An 18,813-nucleotide genomic window follows, 5' to 3' on the forward strand; every position below is an offset into this window, starting at 1 on the left:
GGGGGATGTAATACCAGAAAGCTGCTGGGAACACAGCAGTGACTACAAGTAGACAGTGGCAGCTGAGACAACGGTAGAGATTTGAAGCACCACTGAGAGGGATTCAACCAGGCAACATGGAGAGCAAGAGCAGACTGAATCTGGCTGTTGGCAGCCACCCTCTCAGGTCACCACTTCTGATTTTCTCCTGCCCAAAGTCTAGAGTGAGGGACGCTTGTAAGTAGCTGCATAGAGTGCTGTGACCTGTTTGGAGCACAGCACGTTAAGAAAGTTGCTGCTAAACGACTATTTTAACATTGAGAAAAATGTAAAGAAAGATTAAAATATACCAGGTAGGTTCAGTCTAGGCATGAGAGAGTTGATGAGGACAGTCTTCAGATATGTAATAGACTGGCATAAAAAGAATGGTGATGAGTTATTCTCTGTGTAATTGGCTTGGTCCTTTTAGGTTAATTCAGTATGTTTGGGGAATAACTAGAATAACAGTGAAATGCTACAGGAAGCAACTTAAGCTGTGGAATCTGCCATATGGGAGGCTTCTGAACAACAGCAGGACAAAAACCACTTAAGAAAGGTGCATACATACTTGATGTGCTTCAGAAAAAGGGAAATTGAATAAATGGCTTCTACAGTTTCCTTACAATCATGTTTTTGATTCTACAGTTAGCATGAATAACGCTTAAGCTTGCATGAAGTCACTGCATTTTTTAAAGTAAGCTAACCTTACAGGAATTAAAAATAATTAAAACAAATCATGTAGATTTGCAGCTTAAATTCACTAAAATAATTCAAGTAACTTGATCTTTACATGTTAACACTGCTATTCCATGTTGTCAACATCACTAAAACCAGCTCAACAAATGTAACTACTATTTCCATACTTCTTCTGAAGAGAAGTGACATTACTAATAAACTAACACCAAAATAATTTGCTTTATTGCTAGTGATTTTATATTACAATTTAGTCTAAGTTAAGTTCTGTTTGCATATTAGTCTTTAAAGAGAAAACACATGCTAAAACCAACCAAACAACCAACCAAAACCAAACCCCTAAAATTACTAATGACAATGTATACTCACTTTCAAAAATCCTGGTATTTTATGACTGACTTCCTGAACATTGTAATTCCAAACCAGAGTATTTTATTTCCATTTGTCATCAAAATACCTACAAGTTTTCAGATTGGAGTAAAACCTCACAGAGGAAAAAAACGTTAAAAACTGTGCATATGACTTATTTTACAATTAGCGTTCAGATGCTTATTTGGTTCTGGAGGCAATTTACTAGAGTCACAGATATAAAAATATAGAATCATCTTTATTAGTGAGGTATGCATTAGTTCAGATCAGGTTTCTTGGGATACAGCCTTCTATTTGAATTTCAGCTGGCCAGCCATCGTATCTGTTCTTCTTCTTGTCAGAATGGTTTATCTGTTTAAAAAAAAAAAAAAAAATCAATAGTTCGTTCTCCATTTACAAACTACTTTGTCAAATCAAATCTCATACAACAGAAGGGGGTAATGGGGCAGGACTGGGAAGCTAAGGAGCACGTTGCACATCTTGCTCGACGTAACGGGTGAAGATTACACCAGCTTCTCTCTTACACAGAGTGCTTTATTTATTTCCCAGATGGCTGTCATACATATACTAAATTGTATGAGCAGAAGCTCTGTAATGTGAAGAAAATTGCAACAATATTCTGGGAAAAAAATCTATGGAAATTTCACATGCCTTTGGAGGAGTCAGTATCATCAAGGGAACTGACCTTTGTATTGGGTTTTCTCATTTCTGCCTGCCTCTGTCATACAGATGAGCACTACTGGGCTTATAGAAACCAAATACAACAAGGTCACAGATGCAAACAGAAATCTGATATAAAAATGGTATCTTTAGTCCTCCTGAAGCCTGAGGGCAAGTTATTCAGAAAAGTTTTGTGATGCAAGCATTGCTGTACTTGCACAGCCAATTTTAGACAGCCCAATTTTCATATAAAAACAGTCTTTATTTTTAGGAAGTCCTTGGAATTTGTCCTTCCAGAAGAAAACGTAAGTCTCTGTAGAGCATGTCAGGTTGGACATTTCAAAACTGAGACTCTCTAGAATCGCTGGTCACTTCTGAAATTTATCTACAGATGATTTAGTGCTAGTGCGGTAGAAGTCAGTACTGTACATGGACATGCCCCAGATCCAAAGCAAAGAATGATGATACATTAGAGAACTTGCTTTGTGCGACTGAGGCTTACTGAACAGGCTACAGTTATTACAGCCAACATACAAAATCTGCACCTGAAGGTTATATCTGATACACAGCCAAATATAAAGTGAAAACAAAATGAACCTGACCTTTTCTTTTTGGATGTTATCTGGCAGCTTGAAGCCTTTGGCAGCTATAAAAGCCCAGCTTGACCTGAACTTCATATTCTGTATTTCTTTACTCCCCAGCTCTTCTACTAATTTTTTGGCATCATTTTTTAACCTAGGAAAATGTAGTGAAAGAAAGTGTTAAAAGTTCAGCATGTGAAAAATGCTGAAAAAGAACACAGCTGATTCATGCTTTATTGTAGTAAGTCAGCAGAAGCAAAAATGAGAAGTTTAAAAAATCCTGAGAGCTGTCTTAGTAGCATGCCATTAAACTCACAGAGCAAAATTCTTTTTCTTCCTCCTTTCTACATTCCTGATGTTAATCCAACCTGTTTGTAACAGCACAGCAGAAAGAAAAATGTATCTCAAATACTATTTGATGGTTCAATCCTTCTTAAATAAGGACAAGGGCATCAAATGTTTATCAACTGCATGATTAAGTCTTTCCCTGTATAATTGTCATATCATGAATTCAACTAAAAAAACCCTAAGATTCGAAAGCACTTGAAGAATCAGGTTAAGACGTAAGAAGGAATGCAAACTAGATAGATACATTATAACTGGAGGTGTGGATACCTTCTTAATAGAAGGTTGTGACCCAGAGGTAACAGCAGTGCCCTTTATGAGGACTACCGGTGCTTTTAAACAAATACAACACTATCTATCCCTCTTTGGAAGCATCAACATACATGATATGGGCAAGCACTGAATGGACATGGAACCAAAACCTTTTACGCAGGAAAAGAGAGAACAACCCTGACTATAGAGTGAAATTTACCATTCCTTTACACCATTATGCAATAGTGATTTTCAAGCTATTATTTGCTCTGTTCCTCAGCCTGTCATGAATAACCTGCTTACCGGGTGCTTCCATCATCATGAGTCACCATCAAAAGGAGGGACCCTTCTGGTGCATTTCTAATGAAAGTCATCATCTCTCCTGAGTGGTCTGTTGAATCAATTACAAAACTGATTATGCATTACACACATATCACAGTCCACCTACTTTCAACTTCTTTTCACTTTTTGGCCTTGTCTATTCAAAATGAGACCTAATGAGGCAGTTTTTCTGTTTACAGGCAGAGGGTCTAATCCTGAAAGGTGCAGAAAGCTGCTAGCTCTCACTGAAGGCTAGGAGAGCATGGATTGATCTGCATTTCCCAGTAGTAAACAAAGATACTTCTGAACTTCTACAAAAGCCATTTACGCCCAGGATAAGTATATAGATGGTTTCTTATGTTTACCTCACATAATATTATACATGCAAGCAAAGCATGGAATAGCCTAGAAGTCATTGCTATTCTGTGAGCTTCCATGCTAATACTACCATGGAATATTACCACGCTAACTGTAGAGCTGAGTTACACACCCCATTGTCCACCCACTTTCATTAAGTAGCAGCCTATTTGCAGCACTAAGCTATTTATTGGTTTTGCAATTGCTAAACATACACAAGACACTTGTTTTCCAAACAAAAAAAATGTAACAGGCACCCTGGAGACATTACAGTCTACATACCATATATAAAATTGTAGCATCATGATTAGTCCCAATTTGACTTCTATTCATGCACATAAAGTCACAAGCATTCTTAAATGGTCAGATAATCAGCTTCCAGTGCCTCATAGCATTCTGTTTCTCCTTACTAATAGGTAAGGAAACTGTTGTCATTCAAAGTTTGGAAAACATGTTAAAAGCTATTCTTAAATAGCTTAAATATTCTTAAAATCATCTTTCTAGCTACATGGAAGGATGTTAAGAAACAGACCAACATATTTCCTATGATGATTTTACAACTAAAATAGAACAAAATCTGCCAGGAAAAGGAATTTTGCTGAGTGAAGTATTTGGATGTGGTACCTGGTTAAGTGCTATTCCTACCAGACTGAAATAATGGAGGAAAAAAAAAAAGACAATTAAAAAATGGCAATTTGACAATTAAAAAAAAAAAAAGGCAAAACAATTAAAAAAAAAGACAATGAACTATCTCAACCAACAGGAGAAATTCAGCTTTTCAGGCAAAATTTGTCATCAGATCTGCCAAGAGCATATTTTATGAAGATAACAGCTGTTTGCTTCTAGCTTATTCCCATTGATATTACAATCATAGTCATTTGAAAGAACAGGATAATTATACAAATATAAGTCCTTTCTTAATGCTGAAACACTAACAAAAGCTCTATTGCACTCTTTTCCCTACCTCCTTCCCACATGTCAAAAAATTTTGCCGATGTAACTTTTCCTGTTTTATCTGTAATTAAAAAAAAAAAGTTGTGTAAATATGAGCAAAAATTATTAAATGCAGTCAGCATATACAGTGTTTTCGGCTAAAGCTAGGCATCTCTGATTTTGTGTATTATTGGGCTTCTGAGTCTTCTTTTGTTTAAGTTTTTAAATTGGAAGGAATATGGAGTAACATAAGTTTAAGATTTGGGAAGAATATTTTGTTTCATGTAGTCTCTGAATCATCAAATGTGACTAAACCATTTTTATTGCTTTTTATTTTAAGGAAGGAGTTCAGTTTATTGTGTGCTTCCATGGTTTTAGATCTAGAAATACTATACTAGCTCACAACCATAAACAGGAAAATTGGTTAAGCCTAAGACTATCTGAATGAGCTTAATACTATTCTGTGCAGTTTCAGGTGTGCAAGCTTTCATACCATTTGAATCTCAATGGAGAGAAACTCAACACTCATCATTACCATATCAGAAATTGGGCATGCAAACAATTAGTCATTCCAAAACATTTTGGTCAATATTAATAATTAATTATGCTGCTTTAGATGGCTATCTTTGTTCAAACAACACATGTACAATTGGAAATACTTTTCAAATTTCTAAATCCATGCCAACTGAGTTAATTGATTTTCATTATCCAAGACCCATATCCCTGCTACATGAGAGGGTCTTTTCCATGTAGTGTGTCAGCTCATTTCTAATGAGAAGATCCAGCAGTTCCTGATTCATTTCTGGCTTATCTTTTGATCCATATACGGTAAAATCATGAAGGCAAATTCTTCTGAACACTGGATTCTAAATGGCAGGTTTATCACACTGATGAGGGTAAAAGGTGGCAAAAATCTGTCAGTGGTAAAACAGCATTCTAGAACTGGGCTTCTGAGCAGAGGTTGCAAAAAAAAGGAAAAGGCTGTAGTGACGACTGCAGAAATCCACAAAATTCTTTTTCTCTCCCTCTGTGTTGTTAGCTTGGGCTTAATAGTTCTGTCTTCCTTTTCACAAAAGACCATATTCATTCAGAGAAGAAAGAGTTATTATGGAATAAAATACAAGTGTGATACCATAGGAAACTTACTGAGCACAGTCATTAGCTTGACTGATCTAATTAGAAGATATGTAGAAAATATGTCTCACTACAAATTCGTTCAAGATAATGGGCAGATTTACCTGCAGATGGAGATGAAAGTGTAGCTAAAACAACTATATGTATGATGAAGGAAATGGCTGTTTAAAAATGTGTAAAATTTGATATATCACTTTTTTTTCCTCACTAATGTCAGATGCAAAGACAATGCTAGTTCCCTACTCGTATTTGCTATAACCTTGCTTATGCACTCAGGATGAATATTTGCCCTCTTACTCTACAGCTTTATGCTGAAAACTCATTTTTAACTGTTTACCTATTATAACCAGTAAAGTTTTTATGATTCCTTATTGGAAAAAAAAGCATAGTAGTTAACTGGGAAAAAAAAATTGGAACAGGTTCTTGTCAGCGGTAATTTAAGCCTATGACTTCAATAAAATCATGCAAGTTTAGACAACGTCAAGATCTTGCTTAGTAATACTGAGACAGAAAAACTGGAACATGTTTTGTGATCAAAGCCAACTTGACTGTGCATCTGAACTCCCTTTCTTCCCCTCCCCCAACACATTTAGGCATTCATTTCTCTCAGGATCCATTATTGAATACACTGCACTTCATCACCATTCCCATTCATCTAAATTAAAACAGTGCCTCCAGATCTGGAATAAACTGCACCTTCTGCTTTCCAATAGCTCCTACTCTAAGCAAAGACATATAATGGCAGCTTAATATTAATCAAGCTTTGAGTTTGTCTTTCTGTCCACTGACCCCATTGGAAATGGAATTAGTACCTTGGTTGTACCTCGGGGCAGCACTGCAATTCTCAGTTACCGCTTGCCCCTTATCAGTGGAGCAGTAGGTATCTTCTGTCAAGGACTGAATCTGAAAGTTGAGTCTTACTGCTGGAGATCGCGGATATTTTTGCTATGTTACATAAGAAGCAGTTCATTTATCTAATAAAATACACATATATGGCTTCTATGTACACATTTTCTATTTTCTTATACCGATTATGAACATGTTTCTTTTGTTTATCCAGAAGACTATTTCTCTCAAACACAGATTTGTTTTTCTTACATTTAACATGAATCAAGTTTGCAATTTTTTCCTTTCCCTTTCCTTCCATATTAGCTAGTAAAAAGAAACCAAACCCAAAACAAACAAAAAAACCCCCAATCCCCCCAAGAACCTTTGTAAATTATTGCAGTACAAAAGTATGTCTCTCTAACAATTTTTCTCTTACTTACAATTCACAATAGCAATGTTTATACCTCTTCCAACACTACCCTTCTCTTCACTTATAAGCCTGGAATTGAAATAAATACAGTATCAGTAGAATGCATTCATCCAGAAGCTCTGATCCAAAGTTATATTTACCAATGTTAAGTCACTTTCTGATGTTCATATTTTCTTCAGTTACTTAATTCAAGATTTTGTAGTAAACAAGAGCTATGCTTAAAAATCTTGCACAATTTATCAGTTTCCTTCAACGATGCACAATGAGTCTTTCAACATGAGCAAGATCAAGAAAGTACTTCATACAAAGGCTGCCAGAAAGATAAACCTCAACATAAAATGCAGTTTTGTGGCTGTATTCTGTGTGGACTATATCTACACAAAAGATCATTGCAAGGTTTTGAAGTCACTCTACCTGTCCAGTTTGAAAAGCCATGAAAGAACCTGACTTTCAGAAGGTGCTGACCATTCAACATACTGTAAACTAGCTATCCTGCACCATGAAAATTAAAAATCATACTTGAAACTAACAGTTGAATGCAGCTTATGTATAGAAGCAAAGAAAATAAACCAAGATTAGGTATTTAAAAAAAAGGGGGGGGGCAGGAGAGAGTTAAATATTGCCAGATATATTGCGAAGTTTATCACCAGAATAGAAGTCCCCTGCTAGGAGCTTACTTGCTGCTACTGAACCAAAACAGTGAAACACCCTTCTTCACACTACAAAGCGCTTGCTTAGATTTAAAGTTAGACTGGTACTTACAGCTCATCCTCAAAACAAATTTTAGCCATCTTTCCTTTGCCGCCACCACTAAGAATCCGATAGGCATAATTCCCAGGTGAGCAGGGAGACCAGTGATCACACTTCTGCCTTTTTGGGACTGGGGCTACAACAACAAAGAAGAGAAAATGTTTTCTTGGCTGCTGCATAAACAATTTCTATATGGAAAGCATCACTAAATGTCAACATGCTAAGCTCAAACATATACACACAGAAGCCAATCCTGCCAGTTTTCCGGTATCATGGCAACATTATCACAGATTTGCCTGGGCTTTAAGTTATCATTGACTTTCAAACAGCTGCTGGGATCGAGAGCAAGCTTATCTAGGGAAAATGCCCCATATACTATGATCTGATTTGAATCTACAGTAATTATTTTGTGCTATTTCATATAACAGGAAACAAGGGCTAGAGGGATGAAGGATTCGTACCAATAGGTTGAAGTTAATGGCTATCATTCTCATTTTAAGCCTTTTTCACATGATAATATAGGCATAGAATGACAAAAATGTACACATTAAGCCCCCCAGTCAGATTAGAGGAAAGAAATAATGAGAATTTAATCACAAAGTTTGGTTAGTGATTCAACAGTTCACCATAACTATAAAATACGTGTGACAGAACCAAAGCTGCAGCTGTGTGCTTACATGCGACCAAACAAATAAGGTTTTCTTACATTACTATTCAATTAATTATATTTGCATACTGGCAAATATAGGCTGACATTGTGTTTCTTCAAAGATAGTGTCTAAGAAATAGTTCAGACTTGCACTAATTAACTTCACACAGCCAGCTTCATTCTTACAATAGCACACACCAAATCATTTATCAGCTAACAAGCCATTTGTCATTTAGCATGTAAATATACAACATTAAATATAGTATAAGAAAAAAAAAATGCAACTACACACCCCTCAACATTGGTTTCTTTCCAATGTCTTGAAGATTAGCAATAGATCTTGTTATTGTCTCTTTGGGTATAAGAGCAGCGACTAAGTATCCCAAGTACCAAGCAGCCAACCATATCAACAGGAGCCCTGAAAATTTCACAAGATCTGCCAAGGGAAAAAAAAAAAGGAAGAAAGAAAACCACAGAGACATAAAGATGTTTTCATAGCAACAGACGAAATATTGTATTTTCTCTGGCATTGCTACACAAACTGGCTATTTTATTTCTTATGTACTGTCTCAACCACAGCCTTCAGAGATGTGGCGATAGAGCATTTGTTGCATTCCCATTTCTGACAACCCCTTGCGTTTCTAAAACTTGATCTTCAGGCAGAAAACTCCCCTCAAGACTCCCCTCAATCCACACACATAATACCCAAAGAAACATGAAGTTCAACTTAATCCTAGTAGGATTTTGACCCTGAAATGTAAGTACCAGATACTACACATGACTATACAGGTGGTATGCAGTTGCTATTGATTTTCTGTGATAGGCAGATGCTACAGGAATGGTTTAAAACACTGACCATACAGGGAACTCCCTCCATCCACCCTTTTGACACGCTGGGTAAAAATAACTGAAGAAGGCCCAAATAATCTCGTTCACACAATGAGCTCTGACTGCATTCAAACATGACTAGAGTGACTGTTTCACCTCTTCTCAGTTGTATCATAGTTTCCATGGACTGTATTAGCAGCACATCTACACACTACAAAAACAACAGGATTCACAATTTTCCTGACTATGAAGAAATAGAAATAAATTCCATATTGGATATCTCCTCTTCCTCATCATCAGAAAGGCTAACATGCATTCCTGATCTAGAAGAAATGTGCCACCTAATTCATGATGCTGAACAAGGAAATATCACACTGCAATAGTGAAACACTGATGTTTTGATGTCACAAGATACTTCCTGATCTGTAAAGAAACATGTCCTTGAACATAATCATCCTTTAAAGCGAAAAAGGAAAATTTTTAGTTTCATAGTCCTGAAAATCAAGTTCAACAGAACCAATGTCCAAAAACATCCAGTATGTTCACTTTGCAAACCTGCCAGAAAATATTGCCTATTACCTAGTCTAAATCTTCCTTATAACTGTTTACACTCAAGAAGATATTCCTTTGCTTCTTGGAACTGCCTTTTATAAATATTAAGATTTCTGCCCTACCCCTTCTCTAGAATAAGGCCAAATTATTCACTTGTTCTCCTCAAGTCCTGTTTTACAGGTCCTACTGCCCTCCCATGAATTCTGCCCAATTGCTCTGCACCTTTTACTGCAGAATGGACACACCAGTCCAACACACCCATTTGGGAGGCTCTACTGGTTATTCATACCAAAAGGAAGTTTGACTTTTTTTCAAAAGAGTAGACTTTATTGACTCAGGTTCCGTTTATAATCCACCATAAAGACCAGATCTTTTTCCTGCAAAGATTTTATCTCTCTAGCTACTCGCTATCCTGTATTTGTGCATGTGGTTATTCCTGCATTCTACCTAGCTTTAAAAATAAAAAGCCTAACAAAACACGGCAGAAAAAGCAGACTGGTAAAGCTAACACTGAACAGTACCGTCACCTAAACTCCCCATTCTTTATAATAGCAACAGAAGTAGCAAGAGGCCCTCTCTGACCCAGTCATCCTTCACAAATGAAGCACAGCCGTACTCCTGTCCTTGAACCTCAGTGAGGAAGAATGGAGATCATTATGAACACTGAAGGTTCTTCTGTAAATAAACCCAGTTTCTCATTTCCTGCATCAGAAAAAAAGGGGGAAGGGGGGGAAGAGAGGACAGTAAACCCTTTTAAGATACTGATCTGAGCTCTTAAAATGTTCAGTGTTATTGTTTAGGAATCATAAGTGTGTGCATTTGTGTGACTATGGAAGATACTGTGAGAAACTTACCATATTTTCATCAAAGGATTAAAACAGTAATATAATGAATCTTCAGAGATATAACAAATTTCCTAATTATTACCTCAGTCCAGGAGAAAACTGTCTCACTCTACCACTAGTAGTGGTGCAAATCTGCACTAAAATAATACTAAAAAGTACTCCAACATTTCATTCATACCGTGAATGTGAACGTGAACAAAGTTCATGTCCAAAAAGAAGGAAGCTGCAGAAACCAAGCAGAATGAAACTTACTCACTTTTTCTCTTTTTGAATGTTAAAAAAAATCAGATTTATAGACAAAATATATTTAATTTGTAAAGGAGACCAAGTCACAAGTTTCAAAAACAAAACCCAGAAGGAATTAAGTGAAAACTACACATTTATTTAAAGATGCCAGTGATTTTTATTTTCAGGGGTGTGGGGTGCCTTGTAAAGATCTATGAGACTGTCAGTCAGGTTTTGTTTTGCTTTTTCTGTTGTTGGCTTAGCAGGTTTATCTTTACAGTGATTTTGCACTGGTTTTGGTCAAAACTATGGAGCAACTCTGTTGCAAAATAGGCTCAACAGCATAGCATTTTACCTAAGTAGAAGAGAAAGTACAGAATGTCTAACTTCTGTTATTATATTCTGTATTTTACTTAAACCACAAGCTCCTTAAACGTTTCTAAAATATGCCTTTTAAGGTTTAAGGAATACATTTACCAACTCTCCTGCACAGTTTGTACTTAGTTCTCAAAACTGTCACAAAATACTTTCACTGTCAATCAACTTCTGGTTTTGCTTTCTTGGATTCTGCCAAGGCTGCATTGACGCTATCTGCTGGGTCCACCTGGATCTCTTAGATTTACTGAGGTTACACACCCTGCACACGTAGACTCTTATTTTGAGTACCTGCATAGACATGCATAAAACCTACACAATAGCAGCTAAGCCATAAGCTCAGACAAACTTAGGATAGTTAAGAGACCTTAAGATTTGCTATCCACAGCAGTTAGGAGTTATAAAACGCAAGGTCCGGTCTACATCCACGAAAGCCAGACCGCGCTTCTGCTGATTTTAGAGGCTGTGTGGCTCCTCGGCTCCGCACCGAGGAGCAGCAAGGGGACGTCGTGCCGCCGAGGCGCTTGCTGTGCTCGGACAGGTGGCACGAACCTCCCTCACTCCGTTTCTGCCACGGAGAGGTACTCAGCCAGAGATCCTCGGCAATACTCACGGAGCCAGACAGGTAAGAGGGCAGAGAGGAGCAGGGAGGAAGAACCGCGCAGACCGTCCGGATGGCAGTGTGGCAGGCAGGGCGCGAAAGACAGCAAAGCAGAAGGAAAAGACGACGAGTAGCAGTCCCACCTCACAGCAGCTCCCAATTTCCTTTCTGCCTCGGGTGCTCACTTGCCCCTTGCCAGCAACTAAAGCACTAAATGTAAGCACAATATTTTTTTTTTTTTTTTTTTGTGCTTAGCCGACTTAAAATCCCCATGCTGCCACACCTCGCTAATACACACCTACCCGTACGCAGCAGGACTTTAACGGGGCGGGGTCAACAAAACCATTTAAGACTCGACCTTAAATTATTCCAACCTAAAAAAGCTGGGCGTCGACCCGTTTTCAGGTGTTGGCCAGGGGCCCAGCCGCCCCGGGCCGGGGGCTCGCCCCCCGCTCGCCCCCCGCTCGCCCCCCGCTCGCCCCCCGCTCGCCTCTGGGGACGCCGTCGGGACCAGCTCTGCCGCCTCTTCCCCGCGGCGAGAGGGGGCTCGGATGGCCCGCCCGGCCGGGGAGAGGCTCCGGGCCACCCGCCTGAGGCGGGCGCAAGGCGGGAGCGAGGCGCCGGCTAGCCTCGCCGGGAGCACCGGCCGGCGGCACCCGCGCCCTCCGCGCCGTCCTCCTCACCCGGCGGGACGGGCCCCCGCCGCCGCGGGAGTACTACTCACGTTGCCGATTCAGCCACATTGTTCAGGACGGGGCCGGCTGCCCACCCTTCCTCCTCCTCCTCCTCCTCGTCCCTCTCCCCCACCGCGTCCTGCAGCCACCAGGACGGCGCGGGAAGGGGAGCGGCCACCTGTCCGCGCCCCACCGCCCCGGCGCCGCCGGCGGCGCGGCACGGCACGGCACGGCAGCCCCGCATCCCGCTGTCCTGGGCGATTTCCTCTGACGGGGAGGGCCGCCGGGGGGGGCAGCGGCGGCTGCTACCACCCCGGGGGGCGAGGCTTTGCCGCCGCCATTGCCCGGGGAGCCGCGGGGCACCTCAGAGGAGCGGCGCTGGGGTCGGGGGACGGCCACAGCCACGGCGCGGGGTGCGGCCGGGGAGGCGCGACGGCCCCCTCGACTTCCCGGCCGCTTTGCCGTTTGCTGGTGTCGGGGGAAACTGGGCAGCATCCCGGCCTCCCGTTATCTCCTTGGCAAAGGCGGTGAAGCAAGGGCCTGGCGCTTGTAACGGCCGCGGGGGCTCTGGAGGAGGAGAGGGCATGCGGGATGAGGGGAGGGAGGATTCATCCACCAAACTGAGCCCCCTTTGAGCCAAGGAGGTACAGCAGTAGACGCCACCCCAAAACTCAAACATAAGAGGTAGTGCTAAAAGTTGTTTTCCCCAGAAAGAAACCAACCGGCCGGCAGGATCAAAAGGAAGGCTCACGTGCCATCCGGCAGCCCCTTCGAAAAGCTGTTTTCCCCCAAATCTCAAAATGAACCAGTTATTTTTCAGTCTGTTGAACCCAACCCAGAAAGCAAGCAAGCAAGGGCTTTTTGCTGGCGATGGCCAGGGTCTGGCCGGTGTTTTAGCTTTTGAGGCCGCGGGGCAGGTCCCCGCTGGAGCCCCCTCGTCCTTCCTCCACCCACCGCCACAGCACCGGGGTGACACAAGTCGTACCACGGACACCAACCCAGCGGGCCGAGCCCTTGCTTCATCTTTTCTTGGGGTGGCCCCTGCCAGTGCCGCGAGCAGTGTCGTGCACCCTCGCCTGGATGTTTCCTTCCCGGTGGTGGGGTAGCTTGGTCAGTCCTCGGTTCCCATCGCCCCACCAGAAAACCTGGCACCGCTTGCACTCTGGATGAGGGGCAGCACCCCCGCTTCTTTCCCGCTCCCCAGCCTCCCAGGCCAGATGTAAGGAGTGTGAAACTACAGCATGCTGCTGGCAGCGCATGTTTTCTAGTCTGCGGCTGGTAATGTGAGATAAAGGCATTGCCCATCAGGACTCCACACATCATGGGCTTGCTTTTCTGTTTTTAAAACTTCCAGTTTCCAGCCTGCTATGGTTGATAGGTGTTTGCAGGCCCGCGTGGGCACTGAGTCCTGCCAGCACCAGTCAGCCCTGACCCTGACCCAAGGAAATTACAGCTCACATCAAGGACAACTTCTAAGGACTGAAGTAGGCATTCAAACAAGTTTAGGAAACTGAGCTGAACACCCCCAAGTTGGGCAAAACCCAAACAAGGAAGCTAGTGATTTCATTTTGAAAATTGCTCAAACTACACTGGGAATCAGCGTTTGCCCTTAAAACTCTCTGATTTAGTTTCCTTTAAGCTTCTTCGCTCCCTCTGCCTCTAATGATGCACAGAAATTATGTTTAGTTCAGCAAACATGAATAAAATCCTGCAGGAGGGCACATACAGGACCACAGCCAGACCGGGGCTTTTGCCTTCCTCCCAGGACACCCATGAAAGCTATAAATGTTTCCAGTCCCTGGAGAAGAGGATTTCTTGTCCTCGTCTGCGAGTGGGATATTATAGTATCCTATAAATTGGAGGTAAAACCTGAGGGAGTATTGCTGCTGGTTATTTTCACATGTACTGGAGCTTGCAAATGAAAAGCAACATCCAATAAAGCCTAGGTGTGCAAATAATTAAAGCGGTAGCACGGGACAAATAAACTTAAGAAATGAAAAGCATAGGACAAAAAGGAGAAGGAGTTATGAGTGGGCAAGAGACTTTTAAGGACAACACTGGTCTGGGTTACTTTTTCAAATATGCAATTATTTCTGCAGGAACTGTTATCCTGCAAGATGGCACATCAGAAAATGATGTCTCTTCTAATAAATGATTGAAACTATTGAAGAGTGCATATCTAGCCTTTAAAGTAAAAATAATGTGTCTTTAAACCTCAAATGCTACAGTTCATGATAGCCAAATGAAAAATTCTGCTACTTTTATTAAAGCAAGGAAAATTAACTAGCACTCAGGATAATTTAATTTTGAAATAAATTTATTGTATGGGCATTGGTGGGTCACAGACTCCATGAATAAAAATTTTAAGCCCCTAGGAGCTTTGTCACCACCTCAACACCTTACTGTGAAAAAAACCCGTCATTAGCAATCACCGTCCATTGGATAACTGCCAGTTTACCTGCTTTTACCCACAAGGAAAATGTAGCAGGTTACTTCATTTTCATTACTGCTTAAACTACATTGAACTACACCCAGGCATTTGCTACAAAACCAGGCAACACAGTAATTGGTTTGCTTGCCTGCCAAAGCCCAGGGATGCAGTGGTCTCTAGCTGAGGGGATTTTAAACACCAACGGACTAGGAAACTTTAAAATGTTTTACTTCAGGTATCTCAGTTTTGTGTCTGCAAAAAACCCACCATACTGTTCGTTCTTTAGTAATTAATCAAAGATGGGGGATGCAGAACACTTTTGAAGTATCATTTCAGTTCTTGTTCTGTAACCGTTCATTCTGTAATTTGAAAGCTTAGAGAAAAACTTTCAAAACAATCTTCACTCTTGATGCTTGTGGGGCTGTAAGACCCTTTGGTGATAAGCAGCACAGGAAATCTACTCAGGAAACAAATGACTCTTGCAGACACTAAATGGAACAGGTGAATGTATGTACACAATGCTTATGTGTTTTTCTTGTCTTATGATCACAAAAGCCACAGTCCTTAGGGAAAGTTTATGGGCATTTGCTAACACTGTAAAATTATGCCAGAGCAAGTTTCTGCTTGCCCTTTGAGCTGCTGTACCTGCAGAGGTATTTTCTGCATCCGTCCCACTTGGCTAACAAATTAGCAAAAGTGTCATTCCAGTCCTCATAGCTATTTAATTTACATGTTTTCTGCTCATCCGCAAATGGCCGACAATGTATTTTTAATCCTGCTAGGATGAATTAAAAGAATTTAACGACTTAAAATGGATGCAGAGTTTGTAAGGCAGAGAAAGAATATTGTACCAAATCTTTGCTTGTAGAGGTCACAAGGACTTCAAGGGCTACTAGAAAAACTAGACCACCTACCTAAAATATGCAACTGATGTTTAAGTTAACTAATTTTACCTAAGACTTGGGACAGATAAGAACATACACATAGACAATAGGGGTGGCAATGTGGAAGAGCAGTTCTTCAAGCTGCCATAACTCAGCCATGGTTCACCGTGTGTTTGTGCCTATAATTCAGGTGGAACCTCAGCATCCTGAATTGTGGTAGCATGAAAAGTAATGTGGAGAAATAGGGATTTAAATGTACATTTTAATAAAATGACTTTTTTTTCTAGTATACTGTATTGGCTTTGTGTGGCAAGGTTTTGGTAGCGGCGGGGGGAGGTGTTTACAGGGGTGGCTTCTGTGAGAAGCTGCGGGAAGCTTCCCCTGTGTCCGACAGAGCCAATGCCAGCTGGCTCTAAGATGGCGCCGCCGGCCAAGGCCGAGCCCGTCAGCGATAGTGGTAGCGCCTCTGGAATAACATACTTAAGAAGGAAAAAAAAGTTGCTGGGACAGACAGAAACGGCAGCCGGAGAGAGAGTGAGAACATGTAAGAGAAACAACCCTGCAGACCCCCAGGTCAGTGAAGAAGGAGGGGGAGGAGATGCTCCAGGCGCCGGAGCAGAGATTCCCCTGCAGCCCGTGGGGAAGACCACGGTGAGGCAGGCTGTCCCCCTGCAGCCCAGGGAGGTCCACGGTGGAGCAGATATCCACCTGCAGCCCGTGGAGGACCCCACGCCGGAGCAGGTGGGTTCTTGAAGGAGGCTGTGACCCTGTGGGAAGCCTGCACTGGAGCAGGGTCCTGGCAGGACCTGCAGATCTGTGGAGAGAGGAGCCCACGCTGGAGCAGGTTTTCTGGCAGGACTTGTGACCCTGTGGGGGACCCACGCTGGAGCAGTGTGCTCCTGAAGGACTGCACGCTGTGGAAGGGACCCATGCTGGAGCAGTTCCTGAAGAACTGCAGCCCATGGGAAGGACCCACGCTGGAGCAGTTCGTGGAGGACTGTCTGCCGTGGGAGGGACCCCACGCTGGAGCAGGGGAAGAGTGTGAGGAGTCCTGCCCCTGAGGAGGATGAAGCAGCAGAAATAACGTGTGATGAACTGACCGTAAACCCCACTCCCCGTCCCCCTGTGGGGGATAGGTGGAGAATCCGGGAGTGAAGTTGTGCCCGGGAAGAAGGGAGGGGTGGAGGTAAGGTGTTCTGAGATTTGGTTTTATTTCTCATTACCCTACTCCGGTTGATTGGTAATAAATTGAGTTACTTTTCCCCAAGTTGAGTCTGTTTTGTCCGTGATGGTAATTGGTGAGTGATCTCTCCTGTCCTTATCTCAACCCACGAGCCCTTTGTTATATTTTTTCTCCCCTATCCAGCTGAGGTGGGGGGGAGTGATAGAATGGCTTTGGTGTGCACCTGGCGTCCAGCCAGGGTCAACCCACCACATATACCTTGAATGTCTTTGTGAAACCCAGGAGCAAATACTTAGAACAAGATGATGGCTTTTAGGTACTTCTTTTGTGGATATATTGAAATCTTAACACTTTCCCCCCAGATATGCAAAAATGCAAACAATGTATAACAAAAAGCAAAAAGCAAGCACTGATTACTTTCAGGTGCTAACCTAGAAAACCTGTAAAGCTAGTGAGTCTAGCTCCCAGGATGTTGCTGGCCTGTTAAACAAGGCAAAGGTGGGGCATATTTATTTGTTTTTCTTATGCTTTGTTAATCCAGAGATACACGAGAAAAACACATTCAATTGCACTTCATCCAGATAGATGTCAACCAGCAAATTTTCCTCAGTATTAGCAGCAATAGCTTAATACCTTATGGGCCCAAATCTAGTCATCTTTAATACATAGCGGCCCAAACTTTTCAGAAGAGGAAGGCAAGGGTATGGAGAAGGGCAAAATGAGAGGGAGAGGAAAATCCTTCTGTTTAATGCTGCATACTTGGATATGGCTTTGCACAATCCTACAGAATCTCTGTTGTCTGTTTTCTTGAAATGCTGCTGTCAGCACGGTCATTAGGCCTACAGGTCCCTATTAGCACAGACCCTGTGCAATCCCACATGGTCTACAGCCATGTCTGGTTGTAAACAATTCTGTGAGCCCACTCAGTCAAGCAGAGATTTACCGCAGGGAGCTGGATTGGCAAGGTCCCTGCTATCAGCAATCCCAAAGCACTTGTAGCTTGATGACATCTGGTGGTATGTCCTGGAGCTCTTCCCTGATCCATTCTGCCAACACCAGGTTTCTCAACAGGGACCCAGGCTGATGCCACTGTGATGGTCTCAGGTCACCTGAAGGTGATGCTGGAGTTCTAAAAGAGCAAAAAACCACAGTAAATTCACTTTTGAAGCCCAATCCCCTCACATAGTGAGAGAGCTGGATTTCTTTTAGACCTGCCTCCTAGAGAGGGGGAAAAGAGAAAAAAGGTATCACCTTACCTGTGGGCCAGGATGGCAACAGACATGGGCAGTGACAGTGGGTCAATATTTCAGGACAGTGTGGGGGAAAAAGGTGGGTGTAGAAAGGAAATATATGTGCAAACCAGAAGACTGTAAAAATACATCAGCAGTTAAAAATCAGTATAAAACACCAGCCAAGAGAATGTTCAAGGTGTACAACAATAAAAAAATCTCATACAGTAAGAATATGGAAAGCTGAAGTTAATGTTAGGCTTACAATTAAAAAAAACTCAACCAAAGGAAAAGTAAATAGTGTTCTTACACATAGTACTTCAGAGAAGTGCTGGGTGCATGAAAAGAAAGAAGTTGAAGAATCACAATACCTTGTTTATTCATAAAAAGTAGTTTTATCTAGTTAACAACTATAAAAATCCAATATGCTAATATTTGTATATACACTGGCAACATAGATTCTTGTAGTCTTTACAACAACTTGTATTTCTTAGGAAATGCTATTGAATTTCCTAGAAAAACAAATGATGAGTCAAGGTATAGGCAGGTGTTACTTGTAAGCCTCTAGAATGAAAAAAACCCCAAACCTGAACCATTTATTTTTAAAAACAGTTTGTTTTGGTGCAGAAAGGGAAGAATAGTTAATGTTTAAGTGGCCATCAGAAT

The 18,813-nt window shown here is 41.7% G+C and overlaps 2 protein-coding genes across 5 annotated transcripts in view; both read right to left on the reverse strand.

The window, feature by feature from the left end:
- Positions 1 to 1,299: 1,299 nt before the first annotated feature.
- Positions 1,300 to 17,928, reverse strand: FAM3B (FAM3 metabolism regulating signaling molecule B). 4 transcript variants are annotated; one of them, XM_052794462.1, is made up of 8 exons: positions 17,862 to 17,928; positions 8,613 to 8,756; positions 7,684 to 7,807; positions 6,932 to 6,990; positions 4,561 to 4,611; positions 3,222 to 3,309; positions 2,343 to 2,475; positions 1,300 to 1,431 (listed from the first exon to the last, which is right to left on the reverse strand). In XM_052794462.1, the coding sequence occupies exons 1-8, from the start codon at positions 17,926 to 17,928 to the stop codon at positions 1,342 to 1,344; spliced, it is 756 nt and encodes a 251-aa protein (XP_052650422.1). In that variant the 3' UTR covers positions 1,300 to 1,341. The 4 variants fall into 4 exon arrangements, with proteins under 4 accessions (XP_052650422.1, XP_052650419.1, XP_052650420.1 ...); XM_052794459.1 differs by lacking the exon at positions 17,862 to 17,928 and adding an exon at positions 12,471 to 12,834; XM_052794460.1 differs by lacking the exon at positions 17,862 to 17,928 and adding an exon at positions 10,228 to 10,379.
- The window catches only part of BACE2 (beta-secretase 2), a 55,866-nt gene continuing 54,965 nt past the window's right edge, over positions 17,913 to 18,813 (reverse strand). The window contains exon 9 of the mRNA XM_052794458.1: positions 17,913 to 18,047. Coding sequence (XP_052650418.1) covers positions 18,019 to 18,047 — 29 coding nt within the window. The 3' untranslated portion in view covers positions 17,913 to 18,018. The remainder of the gene's footprint in view (positions 18,048 to 18,813) is intronic.

The sequence above is a fragment of the Harpia harpyja genome, chromosome 8 (genome assembly GCF_026419915.1).
Source record: "Harpia harpyja isolate bHarHar1 chromosome 8, bHarHar1 primary haplotype, whole genome shotgun sequence".
NCBI classification, from domain to species: Eukaryota; Metazoa; Chordata; class Aves; order Accipitriformes; family Accipitridae; genus Harpia; species Harpia harpyja.